This window comes from Myotis nattereri, assembly GCF_964212035.1.
Source record: "Myotis nattereri genome assembly, chromosome: 16".
NCBI lineage: Eukaryota > Metazoa > Chordata > Mammalia > Chiroptera > Vespertilionidae > Myotis > Myotis nattereri.
In genome coordinates this window covers 17,441,735-17,461,358 of record NC_138091.1, presented here as the reverse complement: position 1 = coordinate 17,461,358, position 19,624 = coordinate 17,441,735, and the positions used below count along the sequence as shown (strand labels likewise).

The 19,624-nt window shown below is 46.5% G+C and overlaps 1 protein-coding gene across 1 annotated transcript; it reads left to right on the top strand.

Annotated features, from left to right (window-relative positions):
• Positions 1-3,933: 3,933 nt before the first annotated feature.
• On the top strand, positions 3,934-18,355 carry LOC308532919 (polyunsaturated fatty acid lipoxygenase ALOX12-like; the record flags this gene model as incomplete). The annotated part of the gene is made up of 14 exons (XM_081110608.1): positions 3,934-4,068; positions 4,789-4,990; positions 7,874-7,955; positions 8,060-8,182; positions 8,276-8,379; positions 8,635-8,795; positions 9,342-9,485; positions 10,127-10,336; positions 13,275-13,361; positions 13,594-13,763; positions 14,445-14,566; positions 17,649-17,749; positions 17,878-18,048; positions 18,176-18,355. 14 exons carry the CDS (start codon positions 3,934-3,936, stop codon positions 18,353-18,355), a joined length of 1,992 nt encoding a protein of 663 aa, XP_080966734.1.
• Between the last annotated feature and the right edge of the window lie 1,269 nt (positions 18,356-19,624).

Here is a 19,624-nt window from a genome sequence, read left to right as displayed (position 1 = left end):
GAATGTGGAATTGGAATTGGTTTAAGGGTCAGTCTATTGCTGCACCGGCAAGTATGTCATTTAAGTGATATTCCGAAGATCAGGCATTGGGGTCCGAGGGCGTGAGGGAGCTGTGGTTTCATGTCGAATGCTTTTCTGGTGGAGGTGTGTTAGATGTTCGGTGGTCACTGTATTCATGCAGCGTGAAGACCCACCAGGTCAGAGAGCCTGGAATAATAGGCTTGCCGCTATAGTATCAGATTCATAAAAATGTATAGGCCATACTCTATCAAAACATGGGGTTTACCTTCTTAATATGTATAGAACTTTCTATGGGTGACATTTCTATACTTCCCATATTTCCTTATCATTACCCGGACAGCAGGTTTAACTGTGGAAACCACACCTTGGTGAGGAATATAGGTTTTATTTTTTATTCATTAGGAGGCTCTTAGAAGGGGTTAAGCAGCTGGCCCACATCACTCTAGTGGGATTGGTCATGGGCCTTGCGTGCAACCTTGTCTTCCTGCTGGGTCTGTCAGAAATGCAAAGCCCTGCCTGCCTTCTGCAGTGAACAACCATGAGCAATGACGTCATGTTCCCGTAGACAGAGAATGAACATGACCTGCTCACCACACGAGTGGTGAGTCCCCAACGCGGTGGTCCTCTCCTATAATGCAGCCCTGTGTGTGCTGTCACTCACCTAGACCCTCCTGCATCATATTCATGGGACTTGGTTGGGCATGAGGAACTGACATGAACGTGAACTGTGGCTATCATTTTTGTTCCATGTAATAATGCCCCCTTTTTTACTAAACTGGAAATTTTGTGTCTTCTGCCATCATCCTTCAAACAGCAAATCTAACTAGGTTTTAAGTTGGATAAAAACACAGACCCTTCAGTGTTCTTGAAAATTACACCCATCCTATAGGCAAAAATTCAGAAGTGATAACTTTTTATGCTGGTGGAGATGCAGAGAAAAGGGCCCTCTGGTACCATGCTACAGCCTTTTGGGGAAACCAAGCTGACAATAATATACATTGGTATATACCAGTGGTCGGCAAACCGCGGCTCACGAGCCACATGCGGCTCTTTGGCCCCTTGAGTGTGGCTCTTACACAAAATACCACCTGCGGGCATGTACATACAGTGCGATTGAAACTTCGCGGACCATGGGCAGAAGTTGGTTTTTGGCCTGGGAGAGTCTATTTTGAAGAAGTGGCGTTAGAAGAAGTGGGGGATGTCGGTTGGTTGGGCGACAGGAGATGCTGCGCAGGCGGGCCAGGGGATACGCAGCGCGGGGGAGGCCCGCGCGATTCATGCACGAGGTGAGTGAGCCAGTCAGTCAGCAGTCTCATTGTGCAGTGGTTAGTGCTAGTCGCGTCCGCAAATCGCGCGTGGGTGACAAAAGTACCTACTCAAAGCATAAAGTTACCTGTATTTTTCCAATGAGCTGCAAATGCTACAGGTATTTTTGTCATCAATTTAAGAATTGTAATTCTTTTGTGTTGGTGGCTTTATTATTATAAAATAAAACATTTTTTAGGTGCCCTGTTTGAGATGGCTACAAAGAAGAAGCAAAGAAAAACGGAAGACGAAAACCATGAATTCAAAGTTGAATTTAAAGTTGAATGTACCTACCTATACAGTTTAAGTTTAAAATATTTGGCTCTCAAAAGAAATTTCAATCATTGTACTGCTGATATTTGGCTCTGTTGACTAATGAGTTTGCCGACCACTGGTATATACTTATTGGCAAACTCATTGAATTGTAGATGAATTGTAGACATCAAATACGTACAGATTTTACATGTCAAGAGTACTTCAAAGGTGGTTTTCTCACCCTGGCTGGTGTAGTTCAGTTGATTACGGTCCCATGTACTGAAAGTTCACTGGTTCAATTCCCAATCAGGGCACATAGCCAGGTTGCAAGTTCAATCCCCGGTCATGGTGCACATGGGAGGTAGTAGAACAATGTTTCTCTCTCTTTCGCTCTCTCTCTAAAAAAAAACAATAAAGACCTATTTTTTAAGAGGTTAGCTTTCAAGAAAACAAAACATCTCATATAAAAAATATACATTTTAGTCTGAAATCTCATTTATGTGAATCTATACTATAAATATATGGGTATACAAATGAAGGTATTCATTTAAACACTCATCATAGTTAATACTGAATGCCCATCAAGGCAATAATCCTTTAAGCTAGCAAAGAGAACAGTTAAATCTCCATCTATTGATCTGGAGATATTCTCATGTATTTTTTTTTTTTTTTGAGAGAGAGAGGAAGGGGGGGAGACAGAGAGAGGAAAGGGGGGGGAGAGAGAGAGAGAGAGAGAGAGAGAGAGAGAGAGAGAGATCAATCGGTTACCTTCTGTACACACCTCAACCAGGGATCAAACTTGTAACCTGGGTATGTGCCCTGACTGGGAATCAAACCCAAAACCTTTCCATGTACTGGACGATTCTCCAACCAACTGAGCCACACTAGCCAGGTCCATGTATTGTTAACTGTGGAAAATAAAATGTGGAGTGTGACCTCATTTTTGTCGAATAAATGACCCAAACTATGTGAAGCAATCCTATCAACAGAAAGGAGTGGGCAAGCAGAAACAGTAGATATTGACATTGGTTGTCTGTCTTGGCATGGGGATGTGGATAGAAAACGAAAGCGAGTAGAGGGATACATTACGTACTCTAGGTGCATGGACACCAAAAGTCTAATTACAGAAAATACTCTAACTATCCCTGATTTCTGGAGTGTCCCTCAAGAAGTTCCTTCAGCCCGGCCGGTGTGGCTCAGAGGTTGAGCATGGGCCTGTGAACCAGGAGGTCACCTTTCAATTCCCATCAGGTCACATGACTGGGTTACAGGCTCAATTCCCAGTAGGGGGTGTACAGGAGACAGCTGATGGATGATTCTCTCTCATCATTGATGATCCTATCTCTTCCTCTCTCTAAAATAAATTTTTAAAAAAACATATTTAGCCATAGCCAGTTTGGTTCAGTGGATAGAGCATCAGCCCTCCGACTGAACGGTCCCGGTTTCAATTCCCGTCAAGGGCACGTCCCTCGGTTGCAGGCTCGATGCAGGCCCCAGTTGGGGGGCCAGTGGGAGGCAACCAACCCATGTGCTTCGCTCGCATAGATGTTTCTCTCTCTGTGTGTCTCCTCCTCCCTTCTTCTCTCCCTATAAATCAATGGAAAAATATCCTCAGGTGAGGATTAATAAAAATAAATAATAAAACCATATTTTTAAAATACTTTTTTTAAATATATTTTATTGATTTTTTACAGAGAGGAAGGGAGAGAGATAGAGAGTTAGAAACATCGATGAGAGAGAAACATCGATCAGCTGCCTCCTGCACACTCCTCACTGGAGATGTGCCCGCAACCAAGGTACATGCCCTTGCCCGGAATCGAACCTGGGACCTTTCAGTCCGCAGGTCGATGCTCTATCCACTGAGCCAAACCGGTTACGGCTTAAAATACTTTTTAAAAGAAGCAGCAGGGCCTTCTATGGCCCCCAATGACAATCCCAGTGCTCCTTTAGCAAGTAGGTGAAGAGAAAGTGGGTGCAATCGCCCAAGGACATCAGGCACTGCCAGCAAGAAAAGGGATTGGAACCCAGGCACCTTCAGAAAACACTATTCAATAGTAAAACTGCCGCCGAGTGTACATAGGGGAGAATGCACCCAGACTCAGCCGCTCTCCTTCCTCCAAGCCCACTTCTCAGCACTTTGCTGAGAGGAGCAGCCGCCTTGCCCCCACCCTCTGGGCTAATCCCAGGTTCTGGTTTGTCTGGGGTGGGGCCCAATCCTGGAGTGGGCTGGCACACACAGTGCTGCTTTATTAAGCCCCGGACTTGTCCTGAGGCAGCAGGACGAAGCCTGGCCGCGGAATCTTTGGTACCAGTAACAGAACCTCTGCCACCCAGGCGAGCCCACCTGCTGCCATGGGCCGCTACCGCATCCAAGTGGCCACCGGGGCCTGGCTCTTCTCCGGGTCTTTCAACCGCGTGCAGCTGTGGCTGGTCGGGGAGCGCGGGGAGGCGGAGCTGGAGCTGAAGCTGCGGCCAGCGCGGGGCCAGGTGGGCGGGGGCCAGGTGGGCGGGGGCCAGGTGGGCGGGGGCCAGGTGGGCGGGGGCCAGGTGGGCGGGGGCCAGGTGGGCGGGGGCCAGGTGGGCGGGGGCCAGGTGGGCGGGGCCAGATGGGCGGGGCCAGATGGGCGGGGCCAGATGGGCGGGGCCAGGTGGGCGGGGCCAGGTGGGCGGGGCCAGGTGGGCGGGGGCAGCGGGACTCAGCCCTCAACTGGGTTGGGCTCGCGGGCGGGAGGTGGGACCTGAGAAGCTGAGAGCCAGTGACAGCACAACCGCGCCAGCCGGGACTTCCAATGAGAAGGGACGCCTGCACTGAGCGGGTGAAAAATCCAGGGTCAGGGCCGGCGCTGAGCTGCCTCCCCCAGTGGTCCACGCAGCCGCCACTCTTCCCAATTTACCGGAGGCCAGTGTCTCTGTGGGGTCAGTGGTCAAAGAGAAGGTCCCAGGAGAGCGCGAAGGCTGCGAGAGCTCAGTTAATGGACAGGTGTAGGTGATGATGCTCAGTCCTCAATTCAAAACACTCAGGGCCTCGTCCCGCGTTCCAGGTCTTCCTGGTGAGATGGGCGTCTGAGACCCACCGCGCGGGTGTTGGGAGGAGGCAATGCTGTCTTTGGCGGTTTTGTCACCGGACTCCACAAAGGACCCTGCACCCCAGTAAACGTCCTCTCCCGGGTCCCCGCTCCTAAGCCTCACCGGGTTCTGTCCCCACAGGCGGAGGAGTTCGAACAGGACGTTCCCCAGGACTTGGGGCCACTGCAGTTCGTGAAGTTGTGCAAACATCACTCCCTGGTGGACGACGCCTGGTTCTGCAACCGCATCACCGTGCAGGGCCCAGGAGCCTTAGAGGAGGCCGCCTTCCCCTGCTACCGCTGGGTGCAGGGCCAGGGCCTGCTGATCCTGCCTGAGGGCACCGGTGAGGGGCTGCCTCGGGGAAGTGGGTGCAGGGCTTAGGGAGTAGTGGGGAGGGGGGACATAGGGGATATCACTGAGGAAGGTCCTGAGGGTTTAAAAAGCGCATGCTCAGCAGGTTAAAGGTGGACAAGACAAGGGGAATGTTATACAGAGAATGAAAGAGCTGGAATTGGGACTGGACAAGGAAATAATGGATGTGTAGATCCCACCTCCCCAAAAAGGTGAGCACAGGGAATGGGAGGTGCAGCCATGCTGGAAACATCAGAGACAAAGTAAAGGGGAAAGGAGATCTCCATGTGACTGGGGACATGGTAGGGCAGGGACAGGTAAGGCTAGCACATGTGACCCCTGAGAGGAGGCATGTAAGAGAAGCAACAAATAATATGACATGAAGAGTGGGTTTGGGGGTAAAAATATGAAAAACAACTCTGAGGGCAGGGAGCACACTGACAGGGGGAGGATGAATGAGGACAGCAAAGAGAGAATCTGTTACCTTTGGAAATAAGTACAAGAGACAATTGAGGGAAATGACAGGTAAGACTGGAAACCTGAACTAAAATGTCTTTGAGGCACAAGTAAGTATAAGTACCGATGAGGGCAGGTTTAAGCCAGGTTACCAACTATAAACTATGTGAAGTTGAGGATAGGTGAGATGAAGCCAGGTAAATGTAGCAACATGGATCCATTACTTGGTTTGGCGCACATAGAATACCTTATCCCAGGGGAACAGGTGACAGTGGAAGGAGGTTGAGGTCAGAGGATGTAAGTGTACCTCACTTGAAATATGTCATTTTGGAGAACAGCTTAAGGTGTGGACAGGGAAGAACCAGGACAGGGGAAATTAACAAAAAAATATGGGATCATGTAGGACAGGTGTGGACAGTGTGGACATTTCAGCTGATTAAGAATGAAGTTTATAGCTACTGTAATGAAGAACAGTGATAGAAAATTTTGAGTTAAGGGTTACAATAAGGCATCAAAAAATTGGATTTTCCTTTCAGGATAAACATGAGATTGGAGATTGGTGAAATCAAGAAAACAGAGAGGGTAAAGATGAATGACTAGGGAATTAAGCAGGGAGAGAGAGCCAGAGAAAAAGGCAGAGTATGATGCCATACGGTTAAGGAACAGGAGATTGTGATCCCACTTCTAGGAATATATCCTAAGAAGTCCTTAACACCAATCATAAAGAATATATGCACTCCTACGTTCATTGCAGCATTATTTACAACTAAAGGCCCGGTGCACAAAATTCGTGCATGGGGCGGGGGGAAGGTGGGTGTCCCTCAGCCCAACCTGCACCCTCTCCAATCTGGGACCCCTCAAGGGATGTCCGACTGCCCGTTTAAATGGGCATCCCTCTCACAATCCAGGACTGCTGGCTCCCAACCACTTGCCTGCCTGCCTGCCTGATTGCCCCTAATCACTTCTGCCTGCCAGTCTGATCACCCCCTAACCCAGCTGTGGGCAAACTACGGCCCGCAGGCCACATCGGCCCGTTTGAAATGAATAAAACTAAAAAAAAAAAAAAAGACCGTACCCTTTTATGTAATGATGTTTACTTTGAATTTATATTAGTTCACACAAACACTCCATCCATGCTTTTGTTCCGGCCCTCCGGTCCAGTTTAAGAACCCATTGTGACCCTCGAGTCAAAAAGTTTGCCCACCCCTGCCCTAACCACTCCCCTGCCAGCCTGATTGATGCCTGACTGCTCCCCTGCAGGTCTGATTGCCCCTAACTGCCCTCCCTTGCTGGCCTGGTTGCCCCTAACTGTCCTCCCCTGCAGACCTAGTAACCCCCAACTGTCCTCCCCTGCTGGCATGGTCATCCCTAACTGCCCTCCCTTGCCAGCCTAGTCACCCCTAACTGCCCTCCCCTGCCGGCCTGGTCGCCCCCAACTGCCCTCTGCTGCAGGCCTGGTCGCCCACAACTGCCCTCCCATGCTGGCCTGGTCACCCCTAACTTCCCTCCCTAACCAGCCTGGTTGCCCCTAACTGCCCTCCCCTGCTGGTTTGATTGCCCCCAACTGCCCTCCCCTGCAGGCCTGATTGCCCCTAACTGCCCTCCCTTTTTGGCCTGGTCCCTCCCAACTTCCCTCCCCTGCTGGCCTGGTCACCCCTAACTGCCCTCCCCTGTTGGCCTGGTTCCCCCCCAACTGCCCTCCCCTGTTGGCCTGGTTGCCCCCAACTGCCCTCCCCTGCTGGCCATCTTGTGGCAGCCATCTTTGACCACATGGGGGTGGCTATCTTGTGTGTTGGAGTGATGGTCAATTTGCATATTACCTCTTTATTAGATAGGATGCCTAAGATCTGGAAAAAGCTCAAATTCCCATCATTAGATGACTGGATAAAAAAATCTGTGGTATATTTACACAATGGAATAATATGCAACTGTAAACAAGAAGGCTTTCTTACCCTTTGCAACAGCATGGATAGACCTGCTGTTGCAAAGGCTAATAATGGGAGAATATTATGCCGCGTAAAATAAGCCAATCAGAGAAAGACAAATATCACATGATCTCACTTATAAGTGGAATCTAATGAACACAATAAACTGATGAACAATAAAGATCCAGAGGCATGGAGGCATGGAACAGACTGGCATACTCAGAGGTGGGGGTGGAGGTTGAGATAGGAAGAGCTTAACCAAAGAACTTATAAATATATATGCATGCATAACCAATGGGTACAGCCAATAGTGTGGTGAAGACCTCAAGTGGGGCAGGGGCTGGAAGGAGTAGAGAAAGGAGGTAATAATTGAAAGACATCTATAATACTGTATACAATTTAAAAATAAAAAGAAACAGGATAATGGACGAAGCCAAGGCATAGCATGAGATTGCAAAAAGCATTTGAGGAGAATTGCTGTAATGTCTCCCCAGCCCGCCTGGCAGGAAACAACACCTTGGATGTGTTCCAGAAGCATCGAGAAAAGGAACTGGAGGAAAGACAGCAAATCTACTGGTGATCACCCTATTAGAAGCCTCCCAATTATACCCCCATTCCCTGACAACTTCCTCCTTCAATGACTTCTACCCGCTCCATTAACCTTTGTCCCCATATCCTAGCTGGGCCACCTGGAAGGAAGGGTTACCCATGACAATTGCTGCAGGCAGTATAGATGATCTGCCTCCAAATATGAGATTCCATGAGCAGAAGAGGCTTCACTATGGATGGACAGTGATTGCAGGGTGAGGAAATGGTCAGAGTGGAGTGGGGCTGGTGGATCCAGGAACCGGTAGGATTTGGTAAATTGGTGGTTTCATCTTTGATATCTGCTCTAGGCTTATGGAGATGGTCCTTAAATATGTTTACACCCTCCCAAGCCCCTGGAAACGCCTGGAAGATTTTGATCAGATCTTCTGGGGACAAAAGACTGCCCTGGCTGGTCAGTTGTTTGCCCAGGTCCCCATAACCCCTGATAACTCTATTAATGAGGTATGTGTCACATTGCATAGTCTCCAAAACTTCCTGCCAAAAAAGGAATTTGAGGGCTGGGGATCTCACAAAGGCCTCATGAATGAAAATATATGGGCTGGGTATGGAGGAGTCATGTGACTTAATCCCTGTAGTAGAGTCTGAAGGAGAGGAACATCAGGTTGTGGTGAATATCCTCCTCCTAACCTCCACTCTAATCCCACAGAGAAGGTTCACCAGCGCTGGCAGGATGATGAGCTTTTTGGCTACCAGTTCCTCAATGGCACCAACCCCAGGCTGTTGAGACGCTCCACCTCTCTGCCCTCCAGGCTGGTGCTGCCCTCAGGGATGGAGGAGCTTCAGGCCCAATTGGAGAAAGAACTCCAGGTACAGCCTCCAGCCCTTGATTGTCTTCTTGTCTGTGAGAGGAGTAGAGGTGGTGAAGGGGAGGGACCGAAGTTGAGTCTGGAAAGGGAGGCTGTGGTGACCCACTGTCCGTGGGTGTAGGGTCCTCTGCTGGAAACAATTAGAGCTGATGATGTGGGGAAAAGCATCGAAGCTGGATTCTGCCAATAAAGCTGACCATTAGGAGATGGTGGGGAAAGGAGCTTGGGCAGCCTGACAAGGGGAGAGCTTGGCATACCTGTGCTACAGAATCAACTGGCATACTTAGTCCTAAAAATACCTCTGACACAGACAAGCTTCAGGTCTCTAGGGAAGACTCCTTTCATGGGGTCTTAGTCCTCCCTGTAAAATAAGAGAACTTGAACTTGATGTTCTGGTGCTTCCGTCAGTTCAGCCACTGGGACTCAGGTACTGACATGGGCTAATGGCAAGAAAAGAGAGTGACTGTCTTTACATTCTTCCCCTTTGCCTTGGCCATGGGGAAGAATGCTTTCAACTCTAACCATGGGTACATTACACTTTCCTTAGAAAGGTTCCCTGTTTGAGGCTGACTTCATCCTACTGGATGGAATTCCAGCCAATGTGATCCAAGGAGAGCAGCAATACGTGGCTGCCCCCCTTGTCATGCTGAAGATGGAACCCAGTGGGAAGCTGCTACCCATGGTCATCCAGGTGAGGTGTTCTGAGAAACCTCCTCCCAACACTGCTCTGTGTTCATCCCCAACCTCTGCCAAAGGACACAGACAGCAGGCTCTGGTCACCCACCCCTGCCTCATTCAGTGACACCTATCCTTATATCCAGTATCTCCTTTCTACCTTACAGCCTACTCACTACTCACCTGGAATTGCCTTTCTGAGAGTCAGAATGCTGTTAGCTCTCCCCATAAGGTTACTTAATCTCTTTTTGACCTATGTTTCTGTGGAATATTCCTTCTTTCTTAGACCTATTTTCTCCCTTGGTTTTCATGTGTTTTCACTCTTACTGTTCTCATCAGTCAGTTCATAAGAACTGTCATTTATCTCACATGTCCAGCTTTTCCTTCCTGTTCTACCATCCTAACTCACACCCTCATCAAGTTTCTCTCAGTCATACTGGACACCTCTTTCCAATTCCTCCTGCTTTGAACCTGACCATCATGGCACTGACACGTCCCCGCAGCACTGAAGAGGGTGAGTGGAAGGGCCTTCATTCCTCCTACTATATTATAATCCCTGGGAGACAATAATCTTAGTCACCAGTGTTTCCCCCAGAATAATAAGCATAATTTCTAACAGGATGAAGCCAGTGAATGCTTAGCTCCTCTTTGTTTCAGATCCAGCCTCCCAGCCCCAGCTGCCCCACCCCACCACTGTTCCTGCCCTCAGATCCTCCACTTGCCTGGCTCCTGGCTAAGTCCTGGGTCCGAAGCTCAGATTTCCATGTTCATGAGCTCCAGTATCACCTGCTGCACACTCATCTGCTGGCTGAGGTTATTGCTGTGGCCACCATGAGGTGCCTCCCAGGACTGCACCCTGTCTTCAAGGTACATCCTCCACCTTCCATGTCCCATCTCCCTCACATTTTATTTTTTTTTTTTTATTTTTTTTTAAAAATATAGTTTATTGATTTTTTACAGAGAGGAAGGGAGAGAGATAGAGAGCTAGAAACATCGATGAGAGAGACATCGATCAGCCGCCTCCTGCACATCTCCCACTGGGGATGTGCCCGCAACCCAGGTACATGCCCTTGACCGGAATCGAACCTGGGACCCCTCAGTCCGCAAGCCGACGCTCTATCCACTGAGCCAAACCGGTTTTGGCATCCCTCACATTTTAGAGGAAGGAAACAACACAACAATTCTCTAGGATTTAAAAAGCATAAGCCACCTGTTTGGAATGAAGTTAACAAAGCTTCTTCTAATTGAATGAGTGCCCCTGTTATTCTAATTTAAAAATATTTGTAATTTGTAAATTGACAAGAGGAAATTATTGTGTCAGGACCCTTGTGGCTTTATTTCTAAAGTTTTAATTATTTTGAGATAATCATAGATTCTTATACAGTTTGAAGAAATAATACAGAGAGATGCTATCTATTTTATTAAGTCATGTTACTTAGCAAATATTCAGCACTGATTGTAAGGCACCTGGTATTCTCCAGCAGAGTCTGCTGTAGAGCAGGAATATAATTTGATAAACAAAAGTATTGCTCTGCTTTTCAAAGAGCGAGCATTTAACTGTCAAGACAAATGGTACACATGAAAATAACCAAGCAGCTGGGGAGAGGTCCATGTGGGGAAGGGGAGAGGAGACTTATGTAATACTTTAAACAATAAAGCATGTAAATTTAAAAAGTAATCATAATAACCAGAGAACAAAATCTGGATAGAAAGTTGAAATCCAGACAGAGAACAATAAACATTATATTTTTTTATGGAGAATGTTCCACCATAGCTTAGGATTCATTAAGTAATAGGTCAAAGAAATAAAAGAGCTGCCTAAGGGGTATTTAACCTGCCCAGGGAAAGGTACATGACATGGTAGTTAGATCAATGGAAAGGAAAATGCAAAGACCTTGTGATGAGAGAAAATAGTTGCACCATGCCTGGGTGCAAGATTGGAGAGAAAGCTTAGAGGACTGAGCTACTGCAACAACATGGAGCCCACCCATTCGATACAGTTACACTGATCCAGAAATATTCTAATTTTGTACAGTAGTGAGCCTAGAATCTATTGCCAACCAGAAGGCAACAAAAATAGCCTTTGCTAGCCTAAAAAACATTTTTGAAATCTTGATGACACTAGCAGCAGGAGCAAAAATGGTACAAGCTTATGAACCAGAACAATTGTCAGAAACAATACAGTCAGCAGAAGCCCATTTTGAAGTCAAAGTTGGTATGTTCAGTTTTAGGCACATGGAGTTTGAAGTGGTAGCAAGATATGTGAGTGCATGCTGGGTAGAATGTCTGAGTGGTGTTTCTTCCAGGAGTCCAAACCTTCATCTCCAAACCTGTCCATTGGTAGCAGTGACCCCTTTGGGTCCTGGGGTAGCACAGACAAAATAGACTTAACAGATTTCCGTGATGTTGGAGTTAATTGACTTTACGATGCTTTTGCATCACCATTTTCTGTATATCTCAGTGATTGAACCAACTTCTACATTTCAAAATCCCACTCCATAGCCGCCTCTACACCTGTCTCTCCTCACCATAACATCTTCATCCCACAGCAAACAACTGTGTTGTTATCAGGCCACCCAGGAGGGCTAGGCCAGCCCCCCTCATAAAGGTTACCTGTGCAGGCTCTGCATTCAGACTGCTGGTGTTTGGATCCTGAATCCTGGACTCAGTTCCTACCAGATGTGCGCTCAGGGCCCTCATCTCTAAATGGGGATAATAGGAGCTTCATCATGGAGTTGATTAACAGCGTTACATAAACTAATGCGACAACAAGTAGTAGTTCTTGCTATTATGATTGGTTCTTTGTCTTCTGGTTGCTTCCCTCCTCATGTAGACTTTGGGTTTCCTATGACGCTGCTCAGCATCTTTAATGGTCTTTCTGGGGTTTCAGACCAATGTGAGTTGCTTTGTTATGTTGGTACCAATTATTTCAGTTGAGCCCTTCCCTCTCTGCAGTACCACCAACTCTCATAAATACCAATATTGCACGAATCCCCCATCTCAGGATGAAGACAAAATTGTTTAAAACAAAAGGAAATGCAATGAGGATCACATGGCCTTTTTGAAGGGGAAAGGGAAAGCAGGAGAGAGAGGCCCTAACTAACAGTGCCTAATTGGAGGTGGGAGGAGATTTGACAACAGCCCCTTTGCTGTTAAAGAGGGTAGATCAATAGGTTCCTTTCATTCTGACTGAAAATACCGTACCCACTCCAATCCCTGATATTTTAAAAATGCAAGAGTAAAATAACTAAAGGTTGGAGGAGCAGCTTTGAAAATTAGTAGAAAGGCAAGTTTAAACTGTAAGGATGTGTATGCTAGAAAAATTATTTTAAAAAATCAAAAGTTAAAGGACTGATTCTCAAAGGACACCTACACTCAAGGTGGGAATAATAATAATGATAACATCTGCCATTCAAGAACATCTGTGTGTTAGACAATGTATTGAACACTCATATGTCATACACATAAGCATCACCACAGCACCTGTGATGAGACCCAATTGGCATCGCCTGTAAAGAAATAAAGAGATGGACACTTAGAGGGTTTATTATCTTGGTCAAGTACCAAAGTACGTGGTGACATGTAGATTAAAATCCCGGTCAGTCAGACTCCAAAGCTCAACTCACAGCAATGGGAGAACATGAGACTAAGAGATCAGAGAGGCAGGAGACTATCCGGCAAAGGCACCAGCAGGTAGGAAAGCATCAAGAGGGAGAGAAAGCCACCATGCTGAGTGCCACTCACTAACAAAGAAGGATCCAAGCATGTTGTACATAAACCACCCCCTCCAACCTTCTCCATCCAGCTCCTGCTCCCACACACCCGCTACACCATGGACATCAACACGAGGGCACGGAACCAACTCATCTCAGACGGAGGTTTATTTGATAAGGTAAGGAGGTGGATTGTGGGACCACCTACTCACCCAAGTCTGCATGAACTCCTATCACTTTCAACATTCCAGGCCCCCCTGTGTGAATGTCCTGACCCTTAAACCCAGGAGCCTTGTCCCTTTATGCCAATGTCACTGAATCTGAAAAGGCCACATCTGACCACTTTATATAGTATGCCATGTTCTCCAGCTCTGTTTGTCCCCTCAAGTCCTCTCATTTCTATTGTCACAGGGATGGAGCACAGGAGGAGGGGGCCATGTGCAGGTGATGCGTCGGGCCATGACTCAGCTGACCTACCGCTCCCTCTGTCCTCCTGACGATCTGGCTGACCGGGGCCTGCTGGGAATCCCAAGTGCCCTCTATGCCCATGATGCTTTACGGCTCTGGGAGATCATTGCTCGGTGGGTGAGAATGGGAGAAATAAAAGGTATTGGGAACAGTTAGAATGGGGCTTTATCCTGAGGTCAGCATGAGGCCAAAGGAATATGAAATAAGAAAGTCCAGACAGGAGAGGCAAAGGACTCAATGGAGAAGAGATGAGGAACAGAGAGTAGGATCTGAGGATGGGAAGGCTGAAATAGTGTAAATAAGCAGAGTTGTGTGGGCGAGTGAAACTAAGGGATCTGGTGGGATCAGGGATTTTGTTATGAAGAGTGACTATGCTATTTTTAATATATTTATTTGTATTGATTTCAGAGAGGGAGAGGGAGAAAGATATAGAATCATCAATGATGAGAGAGAATCATTGATTGGTTGCCTCCTGCTAGCCCCTCCTGGGGATCTAGCCAGCAACCCAAGCACATGCCCCAACTGGGAATTGAACTGTGACCTCCTGGTTCATAGGTCCACACTCAACCCCTGAGGCACTTTGGCCAGGCAGAATTCTTAAAACTAACGTCCCACATTTCCTTCTTTTCTAACTAGTGTGTAGAAAGAGCTCCGGGATGTCCCAAAAGGAAAGTTTTATCAGATCTATCCCCAGATACAATGAGAATCAGCTAGATAGAGACCACAGAAAAGGAGTAGCAGCCAGAGGCTACTGCCTTCTACTCTCAAGGAGCTCAGCTCCCTTCTCTGGGCAGGTACGTGGAGGGGATCGTCCACCTCTTCTACCACGGGGATGACGTCGTGAGAGGGGACCCTGAGCTGCAGGCCTGGTGTCGGGAGATCACTGAGGTGGGGCTGTGCCAGGCCCAGGACCGAGGTAAGATCCCTCCCCAGAGAAGGAAGCTCCTCAGACACTCTGACCAGAGGCCCTTTTCAGCCTTGCCCTTCTGGGGACATGACCCCAACCCCTCATCAGCCTCTGTCCCTCCACACATGGAGCATCTTATTCCCATTCCCACTTCCTAAGTCTCAGGACAATTCTAGAAACCCAAGGATTGTCCTCCTCCTGGACTAATAAGGCCAGAACCATAGTCAGTAAGGGATCTGCCCAGGCCCTGCCAGGCTCTCTTCTAATTGTTGTCTGTTTTCTTTATTAAGGATAGAAATTGGAGCCCAGGAAAGCCCACCCTAGGTTTCCCTCCCTTTTCCTCCTTCTTGCTACTGTTCATTACTCACACAGGATCCAGACATCCTACATGCCTGCCAAGTTCAGGGCCATTTCTAGATGTAGTCTCAGTACTGTATACATTAGACTTAAACCCAAACTCAGTGTCATGATCCTTGGGACTGAAGTTTCTTAGGAAAAAGTATTCTCCTCACCGGTGAACTAACCACCTGTAGGTCCCCTCCCCCCATTTTATATCCATAATGAAGAAATACCCTTTCTTGAGTTCTTCCTAGACGCATATTCCTCTCTCTAGTATACGTAGGCCAGAAGGGACTGTTTTGAATCATCCTTTAGCTCATTCACCCTTCAGTCTTCACACCAATACCTTAAATCCCTTCCACTCCCTCCGTGCGATAACGGTAGCCAACAGCTAAAATCTATTACTTATAACCAGGCCCTGGGGATGCACACATCATAAACCACACAACTACCAGGGAGCGGAGTCCTACCTCAAAGTATCTGGGGCTGTACCTTCCCCATTCGTCCAGGAACACCTCCAAAGCCCTTCGTGACCAAAGTCTCTGTAGGATGTCTCAGTTCTGGCCATCAGGCTCCACCTGATCCAAAACACCCTTCTCATTCTCTTTCGGGCTTCTCCCCATGAAATATCCACATCGGAGCACTTGTAACACTTATTTGAATATGAGCTTTAACCTCTTGCACCCACACTGTGTCTCCGGCAACTTCATGGTTCTCTTTGTACCATCATTCTCTCATCACCCTCATTAAAGGCAGTGTGTTAAGATTTTCTCTTCCCAGACTTATGCTTGAGAAAGCTATTTAATCTCATGACTTTCAATATCCTTGCGCTGAAATGAATGTATTTCTTGTCCCAAATGAAATAATGAATGTGACAAAGTTGAAACATGTGTAAATCAATATAAAATGATTGTGATCCGCCGAAACCGGTTTGGCTCAGTGGATAGAGCGTCGGCCTGCGAACTGAAGGGTCTCGGGTTCGATTCCGGTCAAGGGCATGTACCTGGGTTGTGGGCACTTCCCCAGTGGGGGATGTGCAGGAGGCAGCTGATCGATGTTTCTCTCTCATCGATGTTTCTAGCTCTCTATCTCTCTCCCTTCCTCTCTGTAAAAAATCAATAAAATATATTTTAAAAAAATGATTGTGATCCTATGCCCCACTCCAAAAAATTACCTCCCCAATCTGGTCAGCAAGTGTAATATGTGAGCAGGTCCTTAAACACCCTGAGCAGCATCTCAACTGTAAATTGAGTGGAATTGGACAGTGGATTTGATAGAGTTCCAGTTCCAACATGAGTCTATGACTTCTCTTATTTTCTGCATTATAGCCCAGATACCTGAAATTACTTTCCAGAAATAGGAGAGCAACCTCAGTATTCTTAACCACTTTGGGAGATGCTGGAAAGTTTATTAAAATAAAATAAACCTAGAGAAAAGTTAATGTTATAAATCATTGGCCTACAACTTGAACTTTTAGTAAGGTGACATACCTGTATAATTAGCACAAAGTACAAAAAACATTACTAGCTCCCCAGAAAGTCTCTTGTATGCTATTCCAGTCCTTTCCCATCCAAAGGTAACCACTTCATACTGCACAGGTTAGTTTTACCTGTTTGAACTTTACACAAAAACATGCACTCACTAATATCTGCAGATTGTTTGAAATTTACCCATGCTGCTATGAAATGTAGCATGTAGTTCATTGTTCTCATTGTATATTATTCTATTTTGTGAATATGACGGGCTTTATTTTTTTCTTTCTCCCATTGATGGGCATTTGGGTTGTTTCCATTTTGAGACGATTAATGTCATTGCTGCTGTGAACAATGTTGTGTGTACAATTCTGTTGGGTGTGTATCTAGAAGTGAAATTGATGATCATAGGATATGTGTATGTTCAGTCTTAGTGGTTTCTGACAGTTTTCCAAAGTGCTTGTATACATTTACTCGCCCTCCACGGAGTATGAGATATAGTCAGTATCTTCTCAAATATTTGAAAAATACTTTGGTCATATTGTGAATATGTTGTATTTTCACATTAGAGTTCAAGTTGTATTCTCCCTGTGACTGGTAGAACCGAGGAACTTGTCCTAGGCTTAGTAGCCACATGGATATCCTCCTTTGTGTAGAAACTGTTATTCCTTTTTGCCATTTTATTTTGGGTTGTCTACCTCTCTCCTGTTACTTTTAACCACTTTTCGAACACTGGATATTAGACCAACCATCCTCTTGGCCCTGCCCACTCTCCACCTTGTAAACATACCTACAATGGACTGAGGGGGTTTATATGGACCACCACCATGGACTATCTCTTTGTAAGGTAACTATTATCTTTATTTTCATTAAAAAAAAAAAAGTAGCAGCTCAGAGAAGCTAAGAAGTCAGTCCAAGGTAATGCAGTTAGTCAGCAGCAAAGCAAGGACTGGTCTCTTGACTAAATTATTAATGACACCTCTTTACATCTCATATCTCCTTTTCCTGCCTTACTTATATACTTTTCACTATCTAACAAACTGTGTGTAATTTTACTTAGTTATTCTGTTTATTATCATTCTTCACTACTACAGTCTGATTTGTCCACCAGCATATTCCCAGTGCCTGTATAGTGTCTGGTACATAGCAGTTCATGACTTTTTGAATAAATGAATGAATGAACACTCACTAATTCTAATATATGGACATGCCAAGATATCAGCCTTTATTTCCTTATCTCCTTTGGAACTGCACTTTCTAAGCTTTGTTCTTTCCTCTAGGTTTCCCTGTGTCCTTCCAGTCTCGGGCTCAGCTCTGCCATTTCCTTACCATGTGCATCTTCACATGCTCTGCCCAGCATGCTGCAGTCAACAACGGCCAGGTCTGGACAACTGAAAGCCTGGGTCTCTGAGAGAAAGCTTCTGGGCTAGGGGACACTTCAGGGAGAGAGCTGGGGTCTAAAGTCCTGAATCAGAGTTTCTGAGTGACTCCAGATTCTTCCTCTTCCAGTTTGACTGGTATGCCTGGGTCCCTAATGCCCCAGGCTCAATGCGGATGCCCCCACCCACCACCAAGGAAGATGTCACAATGGACACAGTGATGGGCTCACTGCCTAGTGTCTGGCAGACCAGTCTTCAAATGTTTGCCACGTCGCTCATTAGCCAGCCCCCGCCAGACATGGTGAGAGGGGACCTCTGGCACTCTGAGGGGACTGATGGCTGACAAGGAGACATTAGGGTGAGGGACTGGAGTTTGGGTCTCTGTTTCTTAGGAGTAGAAGATGATTGATCCTTTCTTTCTGCTCCAGGTACCACTGGGGCATCACCAAGAAGAGTATTTCTCAGGCCCTGAGCCCAAGGCTGTTTTAAGGCAGTTTCAGACTGACCTGGACAACCTGGAAAAGGAAATCGTGGCCCGGAATGAGCACCTAGACCTTCCCTATGAATACCTGAAGCCCAGCCTCATAGAGAGCAGTATTGCTATCTGAACCCAAACTGTTCACCCTCCAGATACTTGAGGCCACCACCATGGTTAAAATTTCCCCCACTCTTTTCATGGGTCTGAGTTGCTATGGTTCTGTTTTCTCCTGTTGGGTTCCCTACCTAAATATCTCACCTGCATGAAGCATTGTCCTTCCTTCCAGTTCCCTAATAGAATTATCTCTAACTTGAAACCAACCTTAGAGAAATCAACTATCTACTCATGTAATGTTTTCTTTCCTCTGGAAATTTTGCCTTCTCCATTTGTCAATAAATCATTATATAATGACATTATGTTATCATTGATATGTGATTTAAAGATGTTTTTAATGGTGTACATAATTTTTAATGCAGTGGGAGATAGAAGTTAATTCCATTCCTTTTTTTCTGATCTGAATAATCAGTTATCACAGCACGGTTCATTGAAAAGCCCATCCTCTCGCCTAACCGGTTTGGCTCAGTGGATAGAGCATCAGCCTGCGGACTCAAGAGTCCCAGGTTCGGTTCCGGTCAAGGGCATGTACCTTGGTTGCGGGCACATCCCCAGTAGGGGGCGTGCAAGAGGCAGCTGATCTATGTTTCTCTCTCATTGATGTTTCTAACTCTCTATCCCTCTCCCCTCCTCTCTGTAAAAAAATCAATAAAATATATTAAAAAAAAAAAAAGCCCATCCTCTCTAAAAATCTATAATGCTGACATAAAGTTGCCATCTATGAATGAATTAGTTCTTAGCTGTCCAGTATTTATACCACACTAACATAATTGCCATGGCTTTATACTTAATGTATAATGCCTTTTACTGACATATTCATCCAATTTGTTCTTTAGAGGTACTTCAGCTTTCCTTGGGCTTCTGGCTTTCTATATAAATTAGAGGCCTGGTGCACAAAATTCATGCACGGGCGCGGTCCCTAGGCCTTGCCGGCAATCGAAGGATGAGTGTCTGGCATGGAAGGGCAGGTCCCAGCTGCTACCCATGGTCATCCAGGTGAGGTGTTCTGAGAAACCTCCTCCCAACACTGCTCTGTGTCCATCCCCAACCTCTGCCAAAGGACACAGACAGCAGGCTCTGGTCACCCACCCCTGCCTCATTCAGTGACACCTGTCCTTATATCCAGTATCTCCTTTCTACCTTACAGCCTACTTACTACTCACCTGGAATTGCCTTTCTGAGAGTCAGAATGCTGTTAGCTCTCACCATAAGGTTACTTAATCTCTTTTTGACCTGTTTCTGTGGAATATTCCTTCTTTCTTAGACCTATTTTCTCCCTTGGTTT